This window comes from Myotis nattereri, assembly GCF_964212035.1.
Source record: "Myotis nattereri genome assembly, chromosome: 14".
In the NCBI taxonomy this organism is placed as follows: domain Eukaryota; kingdom Metazoa; phylum Chordata; class Mammalia; order Chiroptera; family Vespertilionidae; genus Myotis; species Myotis nattereri.
Window position 1 is genome coordinate 6,916,911 of NC_138089.1, and position 18,544 is coordinate 6,935,454.

Sequence of the window (18,544 nt, forward strand, 5' to 3'; positions counted from 1 at the left end):
GGAATAAACTTAACCAAGCAGGCAAAAGACCTGTACTCAGAAAACTACAGGATGTTGAAAAAAGTGGTAAACAAGAGGAACAATATACCATGTTCATAGATTGGTAGAATCAACACCATTAAAATGCCCATACTATCCAAGGCAATCTATAGATTCAATGCAATCCTTATTAAAATACCAATAGCATATTTCACAGATCTAGAACAAATACTCCAAAAATTTATATGGAAATAAAAAAGACTCCAAATAGCTGTTGCAGGAAAAAAAAAAAACAAAGTTGGAGGAATCAGAATACCAGATATCAGGTTATACTACAAAGTCACTGTACTCAAAACAGCCTGGTGCTCACACAAGAACAGGCATATACATCAATGGAAAAGAACAGAGATCCCAGAAGTAGACCCAAGCCATTACACTCAATCAATATTTGACAAAGGAGGCAAGAGCATACAATAAAGTCAAGAGAGTCTCTTCAATCAATGGTGTTGGGAAAATTGGGCAGATACATGCAGAAAAATGTAACTAGACCACCAACTTACACCATACACAAGAATAAATTCAAAATGGATAAAAGTCTTAAATGTAAGTAGGAAAACCATAAAAATCCTAGAAGAACCCATAGGCAACAAAATCTCAGACATCTCTCGTAATAGTATGTTTATGGATACATCTCCTAGGGCAAAGGGAGCTAAGGAGAAAATAAACAAAGGGGACTACATAAAAATAAAAAGCTTCTGCAAAGCAAAAGAAACCATCAACAGAATGAAAAGGGAGCCCACTGTATCGGAGAACATATTTGGCAGTGACACATCTGATAAAGGGTTAATATCCAAAATTTACAAGGAACTCATACAACTTAACAAAAGGAAGACAAACAATCCAATTTTAAAATGGGAAAGGACCAAATAGACACTTCTCCAAAGTGGACATACAGATGGCCAGGAGACATATGAAAAAATGCTCAAAATCACTGATCATCAGAGAGATGCAAATTAAAATGACAATGAGGTATCACTTCACACCTGTCAGAATGGCTACCATCAACAAATCAACCAACGACAAGTGCTGGAGAGGATGTGGAGAAAAGTAACCCTTGTACACTGCTGGTGGGAATGTAGACTGGTGTAGCCATTATGGAAAACAGTATGGAGTTTCCTCAAAAAAATTAAATATAGAACTGCCATTTGACCCAGTGACCCCACTTCTAGGAATATATCCTAAGAACCCTGAAACACCAATCAGAAAGAATGTATGCACCCCTATGTTCATAGCAACACAATTTACAACAGCTAAGATCTGGAAACAGCCCAAGTGCCCATCAGTAGATGAGTGGATAAAACACATCTGTGGTACATTTATACCATGGAATACTATACAACAGTTAAAAAGAAGGATCTCTTACCCTTTGAGACAGCATGGAGGAACCTGGAGAGTATTATGCTAAGTGAAATAAGTCAGTCAGAGAAAGACAAGTATCACATGATCTCACTCATATGTGGAATCTAAGTAACAAAATAATTTGATGAATGGAGTGGATCCAGAGACATAGAAGCATGGAACAGAATGCAGAATCTCAGAAGGAAGGTGGGGGAGGGTTGGGTAGGGGGTGATCATCTAAGGATCTTGTATGCACATATGCATGGCCCATGGACAGACATTGGGGCAGTGAGGACCAGGGGCGGGGGGCGGGGGAGGGCTAGAGGGGGTTAATGAGGGGGGGGAAAGAGACATATGTAATACTTTAAATATTAAGCATTATTTATTTTTAAAGAAAATGACTCCTGCTTAATGGAAAACAGAAAAAAAACATAAAGGCCAGTTCACTTGTGCTGAAGATGTATTTAAAATGTGATGAGTTGGGTTTGTTACTAATTCTCTGCAATGTCCTAATCCTGGGTGCTGGAGACAGCCAGGGCCTGCTCTCTAAAGCACCGTAGCTCTGGCCCCTGCTGGTTCACACACACTAGCCCTCTGCTCCAACAGCGTCCCCAGTGTGCCTGCCGCTGCTGCAGCGCAGCGCCCCTGTGGTCCAGAGAGCGTGCTTTGTTTCTAATGAAGGTGATGATGACAATCATCTAAAGATGGCTGTCATGTACTCTGTGCTGCCAAGCAGAACTTCTGGAGCATGAACTGAATGGTTTCCACAAGACCGCCCTGTGGCTGGTCTTGCCGTCAATGAACAAAAAGTGGGACACAGAAGCCAAGTAACTTGCTCAAAGCCACACGCTGGACACGGGCAGAGAGATCCACACTCAGAAGGCTGGCTGCGTCCACGCTCACGTGAGGCCATATGCCACGCCCCGGATGTGGTTTTGGTGGGGGCTGCATATGGGGAAGCTGGAGACTAAGGATCTTTGTAGAATGTGACTTGAGTAACGGGCACCCGCAGGTCGGAAGTCCAGGTTAAGGTCCTGCTGCTGAACTTCCGAGACAAGCAGCCCCAACTCCCAGCTCATCCGCTCTCGATGCTCCGGGAACTCTCCTGTGCAGTCAGATCTTTTACTTTTACACATTTTAAGGACATCACATAATCACATTTCCATGGGAAATGTAAGTAATTCAAATGACTCTGAAAAGAAAGGGCTCGATTATTGTATATTACAATTTAAGAAAAAAAAAATCAAATTTTTAAAAAAGCTGACAATCAGATCAGAAGCATTATATGAAGTTTCTTGCTCATTTTCTCCAGAGGTTCAACCAGAACGCTTTTTAAGAGGGCAGAAGTTTAAGGTCTAGCTAGGGAATAAAGACATGTTCGTCTGACACTTCCCACGTCAGATCCAGGAGTTATCAAATTATCTTAAGTGCTGCATTTTAAAAAAGAAGGTGGGAGCTGGCAACCTGGGTCTACTAAGCTCTCATTATTATAAATTTGTATTTTAAAAACCCAGTATCTTTTTTGTAAATATGCAAGGAATCCTCCAATAATTTTTCTTTTGGAAAACCACCTCTCACTAACACATTTAAAATAATACCCCTATATCTAAAATGAATTCTTGGCATTCTGGAGTTCAATTCTCCCCAGAGTCAGAGGGAAAAAGCTGCATAATTATAGTTCATCTGAGTGCAAGTTATAAAGTAATCAGTGTTTGAAACAAAAAAGCAATACCTTAGAATGACATTTAAAACAAAAAACGTACTTACTGGCATTTACATTTTTTTTTCATGCAATTTGTTATTCATTCAATCGGAAGAAAAAGTGCACCACCATTTCTGATAAGGCAAACAATATTCAAAACTGGCATCAACTAAACACAACTGGCCAGCACGGTGTGAAAAACCAAATGCTTTAATGAAGCTATCGAGAACAGTTCAAAGGTCACGGATACATGAATATTGACCCACAATGTACAGTGCTGTGGGCCACGCAGAAAGCACTGCTGCACCCACAGCAGGTGACCACGTTACAGTACCGAGTGTCAGGAAGACAGTCATTTGTCTTTTTTTTTTTTTTTCAAGAAATAGGAGTTTTTAATACACTGTTATCAACATCAACTTTTCCCCAGTGCATTTTAAAAAATATTAGTAAGTGCATTCCTTTGTGCTTTATTTTGTATCTTTTAACTTCCTATGTATTTTATTTATTCTTATTGCTTTGTTTTTAAAAAAACAACCAGAAAGAACTTTGTCATCATAGTATGACCAAGTTGGTTGCATGGTTTTTGGCAAAGTCAGGTTTGGTATTTCCATCACCGTACCCAGAGGCAGGTGGACAAGTTTGGCATGTCAGTCACCCCAGATGGAGGCCCAGCCCCAGGTCTCAGCTCTGCACCCAGGGACGGGGAGTGGTGTGGACTGTTTTCGCATCACAAACAGCAAGCCCAAACCACCCCCTCCTGGCGTAACTAGTCCCTAAAATGAACCCACACTCTATTTGGCAAAAAAGAAATAAATAAAACCACTCCTGCAGTTGCAGCCTTCTCCTGGGCTCATTGGCCTGCCACTCCCAGAAACTGTCTCTCAAAAAGGTTGGGGCAGCAGGGAGGGTGAGCTCCGGCGTGCGAGACCCAGGGCAGTGGTAGGAGATGCCATGCTTTCTCTCACAAATCTCCCTCTACATTCGCTTAATCCTGGGCCCTGGGTTAGTCAGCCTTGCTCTATTTTTAAGAACCTCCTAATCGGCTAAAGAAAACGAGCATCAGACCATCGCCACCTTCGACTTTTGCACCCAGGTCCCCTCCTCCATGGCAATCGGAAGAGATTATGGACGATGCCGTGATTGTGTCCGTGAACACTGTGGCACAGTTAGCTGCTCATGCACACCCGTGTCACTATTCTAGGAGAAGAGCTATCTGTACAGTGAAGGAGGCTGAAAGGATGGGAACCAAGTTCCCTGCCCCTTAAGTAATGCAGCTATAAAACTGACAGCATTCTCAAAGTTCCAAGGACTCTCCCTGCCCAGCGTGCCTGGGAGCCAGGCATGGATTATTTTCATGTAAGTCATCCATTCATACATTCGACAATCACTCCTTCTCCCTGAACCTCTAACAGCCATCACCAATTCACATTTGACATTTAAACAGCCTCGTTTTTTACAAAACCCTCCTGAATGAGGTTTCCTGATGAAAGAAGTTGGCACTCTGTCACTAAAATATATTTAATATTAAAAATATCTGAAGGAGAACTGGAAGCTCTGACACTGTCCACAGAGGCACCACGCCGCACGCCGCTCTCAGTGAGCCAGCGGGAAAGTCTCCCACAGCCCAGCTCAGCCGGCTCAGTCCCAAGCGGCTGCTGCTCCGTGTAAGGCACTTCACTCCGGATGGGTGTGCTTGATGCCACCGGCTATCAACTGTACATGCTGCTGAGACGGTCCACTCAACAGCCTGGCTCCTGACCCCATGCCCGTGTGACACCTCGCCCGACAGAGTGCGGGACCACTGCTGCTACCGCGCAAGACCGCACGCACCCACGCACGGGAGCTGACCGGACAGCAGCTGCCTGGACGGCACTGCCGCTCGGCAAAGCAGTGCTACCAAGTACCAGTCATTTGCCAGTACACTATCTCTCTCCTTAGAAAAGTTCAGCACGCTTGCTGAAATAAACCTCAATTTAAATGACCATAATGGGCGTATTAATACTATGGTTACCAGTCTCCAAGAATATTGCTATTTTTATATCACTAAAAATAAATATGTAAGTTTATTCTCCCTAGAAGGCCAGTTTTACCTATTAATACTACACCTTAAATGTGTGGAAAAACAGTTCTGAGTGAGACTGTAATATACAAAATATTCGCAAAGCTCTCTTGAAACACAAGACCTTGCGTGAAAGTTTTCTTTCATGTGTGTACAAATAATGCAGAAAACCATCAGTGAGTTGTAAAAATATTGAAAACTTGCCATTTTAAGATGCATATTCTTACAAATTAATACAAACATACTGAAAAGAACAATGATAATAAAGAATCTGTACAACTCAAATGAACAGTAAAACATAATTTAAAAATAAAAATAGTAAAGCCAATTAGAAATGTGCCGTTTGGTTTTCTTATCAAAAGCAAAATTAAAGAAAAAAGAGTAAAACATTCAGTGCTCCTCAATGTCTTACTATGAGAGGACACTCATTTTCATTCCAAGTAAAATAGGTCCTAGGAAACACTGACTCACACACACTGGTGAGGAGGACCAGAGCAGCAGGGGTGAGGCTGAGCTTGGTTTCAGAGCCCTGCTCTGCCCTCGCAATTCAGCGGTAAGTAACACATCAGCTATTTTTCTCACCAGACAATCCTCATGAAAATGGCTGCATCTTTTTCTTTTGCAGAATATAGCATTTCTTGAAATAGTTTGCAGTATAAAGACTGATGCTAGAGGGTACTGTATCTTTAAGGCAGTACCAATGAACACATTTACAAAATGGAAAAGGTTAGTGTGAAATTTTTCTTTTCTTTTGTCTGTCTGTCTGTCTGTCTCTACTTTTATTTTATTTATTTTGGTTGCTTTACATTCTTCTGATTAAACTTTACATTTAATTTCCAAGGAAGTCACAGGCATAAAAATCTCCAACCTGCTTCCCTGAATAACAGTGGACAGAAATTTCTCTGATGAAAATCCTCTTGCTCAGGAAGCTGGCGTCCAGGGTGAGTTCAGTTCACAGGTTCTGTACGCTTATTGTACAATACTTTGGAGGCATTTATAGTTGCAAAATAGAATATACAGGTCCGCTTCACAAAATTCTAAAAATAAAATATATCCTTGGCTATTGAGAAAGCATGAAAAAAATTCATATTAAAGGAAAATTATCAAGAAAACCCCTCAGGTCAGTTGTGGAATCTCCTGGAGAAGGAGGCGAGCGGGGCTGCTAACACGCGTGCTCGGGCTCCTCCATGCTCACGCTGCTCCGCCGGCTGCTGGTTTTGGAAGCTCCCGGGGACACCGACGAAAGCAGTGGATCCGTTACGCCAACAGGAGAAAGAGTATCGTCCATCAGGATGTCTTCCAGTTTAGAGCCCATTTTCGTGGGGACACCGTAGGCCTGGCTGCCCTCGGTGCCGGCGCCCAGGCTGCTGCTGAAGCTGATGGTGCCATCGGTGAGGTCCAGGGTGCTGGTGCAGGTGAGGTCTGCGTGGCGCGGTGGCAGGTCCTGGCTGCAGTTCTCCAGGGAGGGCTCCTGCTTGATGATGCGATTCACCAGGTCCGCAGAGCAGAGGCCCGAGGACGGAAGAAGGGAAAGGCCATGCGCTCGAGCCTGCATCTCAAGTTCCTGAAAGAAAAGTGAAAGTCAGACACTGGGCCGAAAAGGTGCAGAGGGCTTGAGGCAGACACTGTCATGATGGGGCCATGTCAGAGCGCACTGTCCACGCCACAGGACACGCCGCCCGAGAGGGGGCCTGATGAAAGGGGATGGCCTTGTGCTGGTGAGGACACTCTCTGCCGTGGTTGGAGATGTGGATCGTGGGGGGCGGGAGGTGCATGGGAAGGCGCTGTACCTTCTGCTCAATTTTGCAGTAAACCTACTCTTTTTCCAGAAAATAAAGTCTATTTAAAAAAATCATACACTTAGAGAGAAAACGATAAATATTAAAATATTTTGCTCTTTTAAATTAGTAAATGCCATACTTTCAAAAGTAGAGTATAAGTACTACTGGTAATAAATGAAATGTTTTTAGGTGGTAGTGGATTTTATATATTAAATATAGAGAGTCTCTCACAGCCGTTAACGTTCACAATGAGGAGAAGTTAAAAAAACATCAAAATAAAATTTCAAAATGTAAGCTGATTAAAGGAAAATATTCAGTAAACATTATTGTTCCGTGGTCCCTAAACTGTGCTCTTAAGTATTCGAGGTGCAGCAAAGGACGCACAGGACCCTGGGGAGACTGAAAACCTCAGGGACGTGGCGACACGTCTGTGAGGGCCACCGCCCAGGTAGCAGGTCCACGCTGGGTCGGCTGCGCCTGGGCTCCCCCTCGCTGTGTGGAGCAGGGCCTGGGGAGGCGGCTCTGACAGATGCGGGCACTGCTGGGAGTCACTGCATGGGGGGGGGGGGGAGTGGGGGGGCGACGACAGGTGGCAGCAGCCACCTCCCACATCCAGGCACACAGGCCCAGCAGCAAGTAATGCAGTTATTTTAAAATAATCTAAAAATACTACTTTTCTTAATTTACATGTTTAAATTTTCAAATGCCTACAAGTGGTCAGGACCTAACAGAAACGGAAGAGTAACTAAGACAGCAGGGCAGCAGCACTAAGAAAGTGGGCAGTAGTGGCAAAAGTGCGGAAGGTTCGCACAAGGAGCTGGAGGTTGAGAAGCATCACTCAGGCCATTTCACCATGAGAAACGGACTTTTTTTTAATTCCAAAAAAGTCCTTATCTGAATAATTCCTTCCTCCACTTCCTTCATTTTCTGTGCTGAAACCTAACCTGCAGTGCCGCAGAACGTGGCTGTGTTTGGAGACAGTATCTTCAGAGAGGTCCCTGAGGTACAATGAGGTCACTGGGGGCCGAACCCGATCTGCGGCAGCCCTGGTGTCCTTGCACAATGGAGGCCAGGACGCAGGCGCAGAGGGAAGGCACCGTTTCCACGCCCAGCAGTGCTTTCAGGAGAAACCAACCTAGTGGATGGAGAGTGGGGGCCGCCTTCTGAGGACTGTGAGGAACTGAAGTCTTTGCTGCCTGCACTGCCTGGGGGCAGCCTCAACTGCCTGGCGGACTCCAGCACTCATTTCAAAAGGCCCCACCCTCTTCCTTCCTGAGTACCCCTGCACCCTCCCAAAATGAACCCTAGAGACCTCAACAGACTCCCCAGTGAGCGTTCTCCCTCCCCATGCAGCGCCCTTCCATGTCTGTGATGCAGTAAGAACAGGAGTAAGGCTGAGCGGTCTTCTTGCCTCTTCTTGCCTCGTTGGAGAGGAGCGCGGCCCTGCAACAGACGAGGCCTCAGCCTCAGCTCACACACCTAAGGATCTACCTTCCTAAGGATCTACCTTCCAGTCTTCATTAAAGGCTTTTTGATCTGCAAGACCTTTGGATGCAATACAAGTAAGAGCCGGAGCCTGATGTGTCCCAGCAGCACCTGCCTGCCCCTCCCTCACATCCCTCCAGAAACACATTTCCCAGCATCAGTTCAGAGCCTGGGCTATGGGATAAAAGGGTGGGTCCAATGCCATTCGGGCCTCATGCTTTCTTCTGTGAGACTTTGTGCGTGCGTCACTTAGAATGGAAATGGGAGGAAGGCCTGGCTGAGAGCACCCACTCTTGTAAACCCAAACCAACGTGCTAATAAGAACAGCACCCCCCACACAAGTAGTTTGTCTTTCAAACCAAATAATAAAGTTGAATTAAGAGAGTAAAACATCCTACTCTATCTTCTGTTACTTAATTGAAACTATTTATCAGCTGATTAAAGCCTTACTTAGATTTCTAAATAATGCAATGCCTCTCATCCAAGTGCAGGCTTGGGCCTGCAGAGCTGTCCTGACTGGTCACGCTTCCAGGACATGCCGAGCTTGAGGGCTGCCTCACTATCACGCAGGAAACCCTGAGATGCTCCCCCCAGGGATTTTCCAATTCATTATTTTACAATACTTATATTTCACACAAAAAGACATATTTGGGGCCTTAAAACAAAACCCTTGACTCTCTTTCAAAACAATTACTATCCTATCTAATAAAAGAGAAACATGGTAATTAGCGTACGACCGCTACCCTTCCCATTGGCTAATCAGGGCAATATGCAAATTAACTGCCAGCCAAAATGGCGGCCGGCAGCCAGGCAGCCAGGCAGCTTGAAACTAACATGAGGCTTGCTTGCGTCAGTGACAGAGGAAACCAAACTTCCCCGCCTGCCTTGCCGGCCTCTGAGCCTGCAGTTTAAGAAACATTGTAACAAATATAGAAGCTAAACAAAACGAGCCTGCAGTTTAAGAAACATTGTAACAAATATAGAAGCTAAACAAAACCCCAGAAACCTGCTTTCAGCGAGCCCAGGATCTCAGAGCTGGAGTTATACATTGTTTCGATTATAGAACTGAAACAAACCAGATACCTTCTTTCAGCAGCGGAGACCTAAAAGCTGGAGCCTCAGAGCTAAAGCTGGCCCAGAATAAAAAAAAAAAGAGAAAAAAAGGAGCAGTTGGGAGCTTTAGTCGGCCTGAAAACAGCCCTCAGCCCCTCACCCAGACTGGCCAGGCACCCCAGTGGGGACCCCCACCCTGAAGGGTGTGTGACCAGCTGCAAACAGCCATCATCCCCTCACCCAGGCTGGCCAGGCACCCCGGTAGGGACCCCCACCCTGATCCAGGACACCCTTCAGGGCAAACCAGCCGGCCCCCACATGTGCACCAGGCCTCTATCCTATATAGTAAAAGGGTAATATGCCTCCCAGCACGGGGATCAGCGGAGCCGCGAGGCCTCCCGGCACCGGGATCAGCATGGTAGGGGGCAGCACCCAAAACCCCTGATCATCCTGTGGCTCTGTGTGTGACAGGGGGCGGGGCCACAACCTCCCTATCAGCCCTGCTCTGTTCGTGACAGGGGAAGGCGTCCCAACCCCCTGATCAGCCCTGCTCTGTGCCTGATAGGGGGGAGCTCCCCAACCCCCTGATCACCCTGCGGCTCTGTGTGTGACAGGGTGCGGCGCCCCAACCCCCCACATCCCCCCCTGCCACGGGCCCTGCTCTGTGTGTGACAGGGCGTGGCGCCGCAACCTCCCCATCGACCCTGCCTTGAGTGTGACAGGGGGTGGTGCCCCAACCCCCCAATTGGCCCTACCCTGAGCGTCACTGAGGGTGGCATCTCAACCTCCCAATCCGCCCTGCTCTGAGCATGACAGGCGGCAGTGCCCCAACTCCCCAATCGGCCCTGCTCTGTGCGTGACAGGCTACGGAGCCCCAACCCCCCTGATGGGCCCTGCTCTGTGACAGGGGGCAGCGCCCCAACCCCCTGATTGGCCCTGCTCTGTGCATGACAGGGGGTGGCGCCGCAACCTCCCCATCGACCCTGCCTTGAGTGTGACAGGGGGTGGTGCCCCAACCCCCCAATTGGCCCTACCCTGAGCGTCACTGAGGGTGGCATCTCAACCTCCCAATCCGCCCTGCTCTGTGCATGACGGGGCGGCGCCCCAACTCCCCAATCGGCCCTGCTCTTAGCCCGACCAGGGGCTGCACCTAGGGATTGGGCCTGCCCTCTGCCACCCGGGAGCAGGCCTAAGCCAGCAGGTCGTTATCTCCCGAGGGGTCCCAGACTGCGAGAGGGCACAGGCTGGGTTGAGGGCCCCTCCCCTTCCCCCCGAGTGCACAAATTTTTGTGCACCGGGCCTCTAGTCCTATATATATTATGCTAATGATATGCTAAGGCTGCTCAACACATGCTATGACGTGCACTGAACACCAGGGGGAAGAAGCTCCGACTAGTAGGTTAGCTTGCTGCTGAGGTCCGGCCAATCGGGACTGAGCGAGACAGGCCGAACACACCCTGGAGCCCTTGCACAGTCCCTCCCGGCTAGCCGACTTCCCACGTCCCTCCCCGGCCTTGGTCATGCACTGGTGGGGTCCCTCAGCCTGGCCTGCACCCTCTCACAACCCAGGACCCAATTTCGGCCCGATCCCGCAGACCAGGCTGAGGGACCGCACTGGTGCATGAATTCGTGCACCAGGCCTGTAGTATCTTAATATTTGTATGAGGAACCAGCACATTAGTACAAGCTGCTTTTATAAACTGGTAGCCTAGATTCAACAGATCCAAGACCTACAGCTCCTCAGCGAAGAACGGGGCATGGGACCAACAGCAAATGCCAATTAAAGGGAGAAAGGGAGGAGACATTTACATTCCAGCTGACCACTCCTTCCCTGCTGAGGTTCTAAAATGGGCCCCAGAGCACAGCTGTCCTCACCTCTCTGCCCCATGGCTGGAGTCCCAGCACCCACGAGCTGTGCCACCATGAGTGTCACGGGTGGTGTGGGCATGGAAAAGATCGAGAGCACCATTATCAGTAAACTACTCAGCTACATAATTCCATGTCTGGGACTCCCAGCACTATGGCAGACAACTGGTCACTAAAGTGCTGTACTTTGCACTGTCATTCCATGAATGGTTGCCTTGAAAACCTAAAACATAGCCACTGCTTATGGCAAAATCTGGTAAGAGGTGGGGTCATCTATTCAAGAAGAAGGCACAGTGACTCCTACTGGTGGGCCGTGTTCAGCTGGCCAGGACATTAAAAATACTCTTGCAGCCGAAACCGGTTTGGCTCAGTGGATAGAGCGTCGGCCTGCGGACTGAGGGGTCCCAGGTTCGATTCCGGTCGGGGGCATGTGCCTGGGTTGCGGGCGCATCCCCAGTGGGAGATGTGCAGGAGGCGGCTGATCGATGTTTCTCTCCCATCGATGTTCCTAACTCTCTATCTCTCTCTCCCTTCCTCTCTGTAAAAAATCAATAAAATTAAAAAAAAAAATACTCTTGCAAACTCCTTCAGTCATTAGCAGCCTGTTTCTCTTTCTCTTTTTCAAGGCAGTTTCAGAGGAAACTGTGTTCACATTTGGTGCCAGAGGCCCGTGCTTGAGAGAAGGCCTGGCTGACACCAAAGGACCCTGCTCATTCTGCACTGTACACACACTCCCTAAATGAAATGATAGGTGGATCCTATAAACCTGTAAAATTAGTATTTCTCCTGCTAAGAAAATATAGTGTAAACTAAAGATACACCTGGCATAAGTTCACTCTCTGTCCTACTTCTTACATTTATGTTTTGATGATAAGATCCTCTGGGCGTCCCTAAGTTACCTATTAACATGGGCTCTGATTATGGACTAACAACGCCCCCCCCCCCCCCCCGCCACCCAATACTAAAGCATCTTTGTATTTAACAACTACAGTCAGTTCTCATCATTCGCAGGAATCACCGCTATGAACTGGATGTACGTGCTCCCCAAATTCCTACACAGAAACTGATGTCCCCGGGTGATGGTATTTGGAAACAGAGCTTTGGGAGGTGCTTATGTCATGCGAGTGGAGCCCTCCTGGGTGAGACCTGTGTCCTTATAAAAATACCCCCAAGAGTGCCCTCGCCCCTTCCCCCACGTAGGACTCGGGCAAGGAGCTGCTGTCTCTGAACGAAGGAGTGAGCCCTCCTCACCCTCAGAACCAGCTGGTGCCTTGGGAACTGTGAGACAATGTCTGTGGGGTAAGCCGCTGGCTGTGGCAACTCTGTCAGCTGCACTAGCGGACAGTCGGCTGCAGCTAGTGCGGCTGGGGACACAGCTAGCGCCTACGGGCCTCTGGCCACACCCCGTCACAGAACCATGCTTCCTTATCTAATACTAGAGGCCCGGTGCACAAAAATTTGAGCACTCGGGGGGGTGGGGTCCCTCAGCCCGGCCTCTGCCCTCTCGCAGTCTGGGACCCCCCGGGGGATGTCCACCTGCTGGCTTAGGCTCACTCCCCGGGGTATCGGGCCCAAGCTGGCAGTCAGACATTACTCTGGCAGCCCGGGAGCCCTTGGGGGATGTCCACTTGCCAGCGGGGAGCAGGCCTAAGCTGCAGTTGGACATCCTTAGTGCTGCTGAGGAGGCGGGAGAGGCTCCTGGCACCACCACTGTGATGGCAGCCGCCAGCCTGGCTTGTGGCTGAGCAGAGCTCCCCCTGTGGGAGCGCACTGACCATCAGGGGGCAGCTCCTGCATTGAGCATCTGCCCCCTGGTGGTCAGTGTGTGTCATAGTGACCAGTCATTCCCAGTCGTTCTGCTGTTAGGGTCAATTTGCATATTACCCTTTTATTATATAGGATAGAGGCCTGGTGCATGGGTGGGGGCTGGCTGGTTTGCCCTGAAGGGTGTCCCGGATCAGGGTGGGGGTCCCGCTTGGGTGCCTGGCCAGCCTGGGTGAGGGGCTGAGGGCCGTTTTCAGGCTGCCCGCACCCCCTTCAGGGTGGGGGTCCCCATTGGGGTGTCTTGCCAGCCTGGGTGAGGGGCTGATGGCTGTTTGCAGGCTGGCCAAGCCCCCCAGCGGGGACCCTCACCCCATGGGGGTTTGGCCAGCTGGGGTGAGGGACTGAGAGCTGTTTCAGGCTGGCCACAGCCCCTTCAAGGTGGGGAGGTCCCGCTGGGGTGCCTGGTCAGCCTGGGTGAGGGGCTGAGGGCGGTTTTTAGGCTGGTCACACCCCCTTCAGGCGGGGGGCCCTACTGGGGTGCCTGGCCAGCCTGGGTGAGGAGCTGATGGACGTTTTCAGGCTGGCCACGACCCTGGGCTGGAAGCAGGTATCTAGGATTTATTTATCTTCTATAATTGAAACTTTGTAGCCTTGAGCAGAGCTCAGGGCTGGCAGGGCAGGCGGGAAGCTTGGCTTCCTGCATTGCCGGGGGCAACCTAATCCTCCTGTCCTGCTCGCTCCAGCTTTGTGGCTGCCACCATCTTAGTTGGATTAATTTGCATATTTGCTCCTGCTTGGCTGGTGGGCGTGGCTTGTGGGTATAGCAGAGGTATGGTCAATTTGCATGATTCTGTTTTATTAGATTAGATGTAATGTTGATTCATTGACACTGAACTCAGCCAATAGCACTGCAACTTATGTTTGAAGTCAACTTAGCTCCATCAGACACATTGGGAAACTAGTCAACACTTTGGCATGATGCTTACAGGCCACTGTAAACAGCAAAATCACCCACAAAACCCACAAAAATATGAAAAACCTGGCACTAACCAGACTGCAAAAAGGACACTGGGTCACAGGAGGAGCTGAGAGCAAAAGGTGGAGCCTCGCCGCGCTCCCCCTGAGTGAAAGACGTCCCGGGCAACTCCAGTCTGTGGCTCTGCACATTCCGAGAATGACCAAAAGGTGCCACAAATGTTGCTTTGGGTTACAAATAAATTGTTATAAGTGGCAGATTCAAATAGGGAATCCACAAATAATGAGGATCACGTGAGTCAACTCCCGGGGGGGCTCCCTGCACCCTTTCTTCTCCCCTGTGAAGTCAGGAGCGCAGGCTGCAGCTGGCCGTACCTGAATGCGGAGCAGCAGGTGCCGGTTGGCATGCTCCAGCTTCTTCTGCCGCGTCTCCAGCTCTTTTGCCCGCTGCTGCTCCCGCTGCAGCTTCCGGATGTAGTCCACGGACGCTTTTAAAATGGTGCCCTTGTTCCAGCGCATGTCCCTGATGAAATGCAAGGAGACAGACTCTGTATGACTTGAGGGTCAACAAAAATGCAACAGTCAGAGCAGTTTCCAAAGATGCGCTACCGAGTGCAGGTTGGTATAGCTACCAGTCGCCATCCCCTCTCCCCCCACGTACCCTGAGGTGCACCCTGGCATGGGCCAGCATGGGTCAGAGCTACAAGGTGGAGTCAGGACCTAAAAACTTAGGTCTGTTGGTTGTAAAGTCAATATTCTTAGCATTGTATGAAATAGCTACAGCTTCCTAGGACTATAACATTAATTCAGAGAATAAGCTGTGGCAAAAACATCCCATGATGCCTCACTACCTGACTGTGCGAGGCACACAGGTGGCATCCTTGAACTGCATCGTGGTTTCCATGGACAGGCTACCTACTTCTCTCTGTCTTTATTTCCTCTTTGTAAACCGTGATATTGCCCTTGCAGAAGCAGCCTCATGGGATGTTTTTGGAATCAAAGGGGGCACTTTATATAAAAATGCTGCGAAAAGCTGAGGGTGCAGTTCTAATGTGTGAGCGGCTCCATGTACTCACTCGATGGCTCTTTAAATAGCATTCACTAGGTGCCAGGTGCTTTCCCAGGAATTGAACAGCTCATTTAGGCATCACACCTCCATTTGACAGACTGGGAAATTCAGGCACAGAAAGGTCCAATAATTTTCCCAAGGCCGCACAGCTGGGAAGTGGCAGACCAGGAAGCCTAGACTGCCTGGCTGCAGACGCAGGCTCCACACCACTGTGCCATTCTTCCTCGTGTGTAACTGAGTCCTCAACACCACGAGGCTAGGCAGGGATACTCTGATCGCCCCTTCTTAACAGCTGAGGGTGGAGCCCGAGAGCTCCAGCCAGCAGACGTCTAGGAAGGCACCGGCTGGGAATTCAAACCCAGCACCTGCGGTCCATGCCCTCAGTCTGTGATCACCACAGCGCTAATGTACTCACATGTGAAACAAATAGAGACACCACTTAGAGCACTCCAGATCAATGACTAAGAATGAAATTATAATTAGGTAAGTAATATTTCTATAGCACTTTAATCTGAGCCCTTTTATTGACAATATTCATGATGATAATGACGATAGTGATGAAAACAAAAATACTTTTAATGTATGAAAAACCTCCAAGGCTTTACTCTACAGCTGCTCCAAGTGGATCAGAAGTATCAGGTGGCTGTGTGCATGGAGGGCGGTTAACACAAGTCACCCCGTCACTGATCCTCACATGGGTCATATAAAGAACCAAACAGAGTTCTCCCACGAGAGGCAGCGCTCAGGCCCCTGAGAGTTCCTGGGGGCGGATCCCCAAGGTCTGAACACCAAAAATGGCAGCGGGGAGGTGTCCTGGGATTGAGCCAACTGGCTAATTTCAGGGCTAATATCCAAGGAAGAGAAACTTCAGCAGCCAGAGAGAAAGGCAACTATACTGAAACATACCTTGCTGAGGCCAGCAAGGTGAGGACAAGTTGCTGAAACATGCACACAGCCACTTCATTTTTAAGAAGTGACTATTTCAACCAGTTATCTTGGGTTTTACTTCCTGTGAGACCCAACCAATTAATTATGCTTCTGGGCTTAAAAGAAGGGTTTTTAAACTTTTCTGTGTTAACTAGAAAGACCCACTTTCGCACAGAAGTGTACATAAATCTCTACTATGTAAATCAACAAGAGCAGGTGTGCTGAGGGCAGGCGAGGGCGTGGGGCCGAGACCCTGGTCAGCTGGACTGTCTCCTCAGTCACCCAGGGTCGGCTCCCAGGCATGGAAACCGTCCATTTTATCTTAAAACAATGCCTACACATTCAGATGATTATCAGTCCAGATTGTCAACATAAGTAACAGAATACAAAGGAGAAAGGAGACAGGCAGGGGGAGGCTCTCACTCCCGCCCAGAACTTCATCCTCTGGTAAAGAGATTTCCATGCTTGTCTAAAAGTGAGAGCTGATGAAGAACAGGAAAGGGGGGATCCATTCTCAGCTATCATGCCACACTGAGGACAGGAAATGAAGGTCACAACTCCCTCATGGGATAAATGTGTGAAGCAGAGCTGAGGACTCGAATGTTCCGAGTTTTAAAATGGTTTTCCTTGAGAAACCTGGAAAGTAAAATGTGGATGATGGAGACTGTGCTTGAGCACTCATTCATCAGAGCCACCTTACAATGGTCTTACTTTATTTCCTCACAAATACCCCGGCAATAATGTGAACAGCACACTTAATCAGCCGTGCATGAATAATGGCTGACTTCATCTTCACATTTTATTAGATAGCTAAAAGGTCATATTCACAGGCTAATTTCATTGAATGCCTGTGGGAGCCATTAAAATGTGTACATCCTCGAGCCCCTCACTTCAAATGGGCCGATGTCTAATGGATAGAACCTGTATGTGTTGTCCTGTTTGCTGCTGTTGCCAGCAGGAAAGAGATCTTTACCACTGTGATCCCCCAAGCAGTGGGCGGGAAGAAAGAGCTGAAATCCCAGGAGCTGACCTATACTTAGGAGAGGATTAAAATGTACTCTTTTTTCTAGAAGGGAAAAACATACAAAGAACACGAACGTTTAAGAAACACACAGAATTGAGCAAAACTGTTAAACGTGAAGTATGCAATATCAGCTCTCAGTGCCTACAGATGCTGTTGGAGATGAAGAACAGCCAGCAATACCTTGCTTCAGCATGTGCTGAAATCGCTGTCCTGCAGAAACTGTTAACTAATTTTGTTTAGCAGCTCAGTGTTTGTTTGCCAAGGATTCTCCTCACACCCAGAGCTGCCTCATGTCCAATCACCCTGTTGGACAATTTGGTGCACTTCCCTCAGCATCTTAGTTTGATAAGACTATTAAAAGCAAGATGGATGGAGTATTTAGGATGAAACCCAAGGAAAGGGGGACTTTTTTACACTGGTTTTCATAACGGTGCAGTTTTTGCAACATAGGAAAAAACATTAAGGTACAAAAACTATACGATGCAGATGAATATGCAATTGTACTCACGGATCATTGGACTTGGGAATCAAAGTACCTAGTTCTTTAATGCGGTCATTTATGTTAAATCTTCTTCTTCGTTCAACTTCAAGAAAAGAGCACAGGAAGGACTATTAGCAACAGCGTCACATTGGCATGAACGTATCTCATTAATGACATGCATGTATCAACCTTACGGCTCAGGACCACAAAACCTGACCCTGTATTTCCGTGTTTCCATGGTTTTGGTACTAAAGTTAAAATAGTTTTCAAATGAGCTACCTTTTATCATTAAGTAAGCCCTGAGATATACAGTTTCTCATTTGGTCCCGTCACAACCCTGCAATTGGAGCTACTATACTCCATTACAAACAAGAAAACTGCCCTGGACACATGAGGGAGGTGAGGACACAGCAGGAGGTGGGGAGGGCCAGGACCCCATCCTGGCTGCAGACCAGGCCAGACTCTCTGCAAAGGGCCCCTGCGGATTTTGGCTCCGCTGGCTGAGCGGCCAGAACTGAGGCCATTATGCAGGTACTTACATAACAGGAGATAAAACAGATTTCCACAGCTTATTTATTGGCCAAAGTCAAATGTGTAATATTAACCAGGTAAACGTGTTTGCAGTACAAGTCTGCTACTAAAGAGCACTGGGTGCCAAAACTTGGATTTTACATAACTTCTACATATCCCAAAATATCATTCTTGTTTTGATTTTTTTAAAACTCTTTAAAAATGTAAAACACTTTCTTTGCCCACAGGCCACACAAAAACTCCTGCTCTGGCCCAGTGCTTCCCAATAGGAACATAATGTAAGTCATAGATGAAATTTTAAATTTCTAGCAGCCACATTAAAAAAGTACAAAAAAAAGGTGAAATTAACTTTAATATTTTAATAAAGCAATATATTCAGATTATCATTTAGACATGTAATTAGTATAAAATTTATAAATTCGATATTTACATTCTCTCTTTTGTACTAAG

General features: G+C 47.8%; 1 protein-coding gene across 7 annotated transcripts in view; it reads right to left on the reverse strand.

Annotated features, from left to right (window-relative positions):
* Positions 1 to 5,322: 5,322 nt before the first annotated feature.
* The window catches only part of MITF (melanocyte inducing transcription factor), a gene marked incomplete at its 5' end in the record, with an annotated part of 240,918 nt that continues 227,696 nt past the window's right edge, over positions 5,323 to 18,544 (reverse strand). For all 7 annotated transcript variants that reach the window (XM_081105621.1, XM_081105624.1, XM_081105623.1 and 4 more), the window contains 3 exons: positions 5,323 to 6,702; positions 14,438 to 14,585; positions 17,591 to 17,666. In XM_081105621.1, coding sequence (XP_080961747.1) covers positions 6,301 to 6,702; positions 14,438 to 14,585; positions 17,591 to 17,666 — 626 coding nt within the window. In that variant the 3' untranslated portion in view covers positions 5,323 to 6,300. The remainder of the gene's footprint in view (positions 6,703 to 14,437; positions 14,586 to 17,590; positions 17,667 to 18,544) is intronic.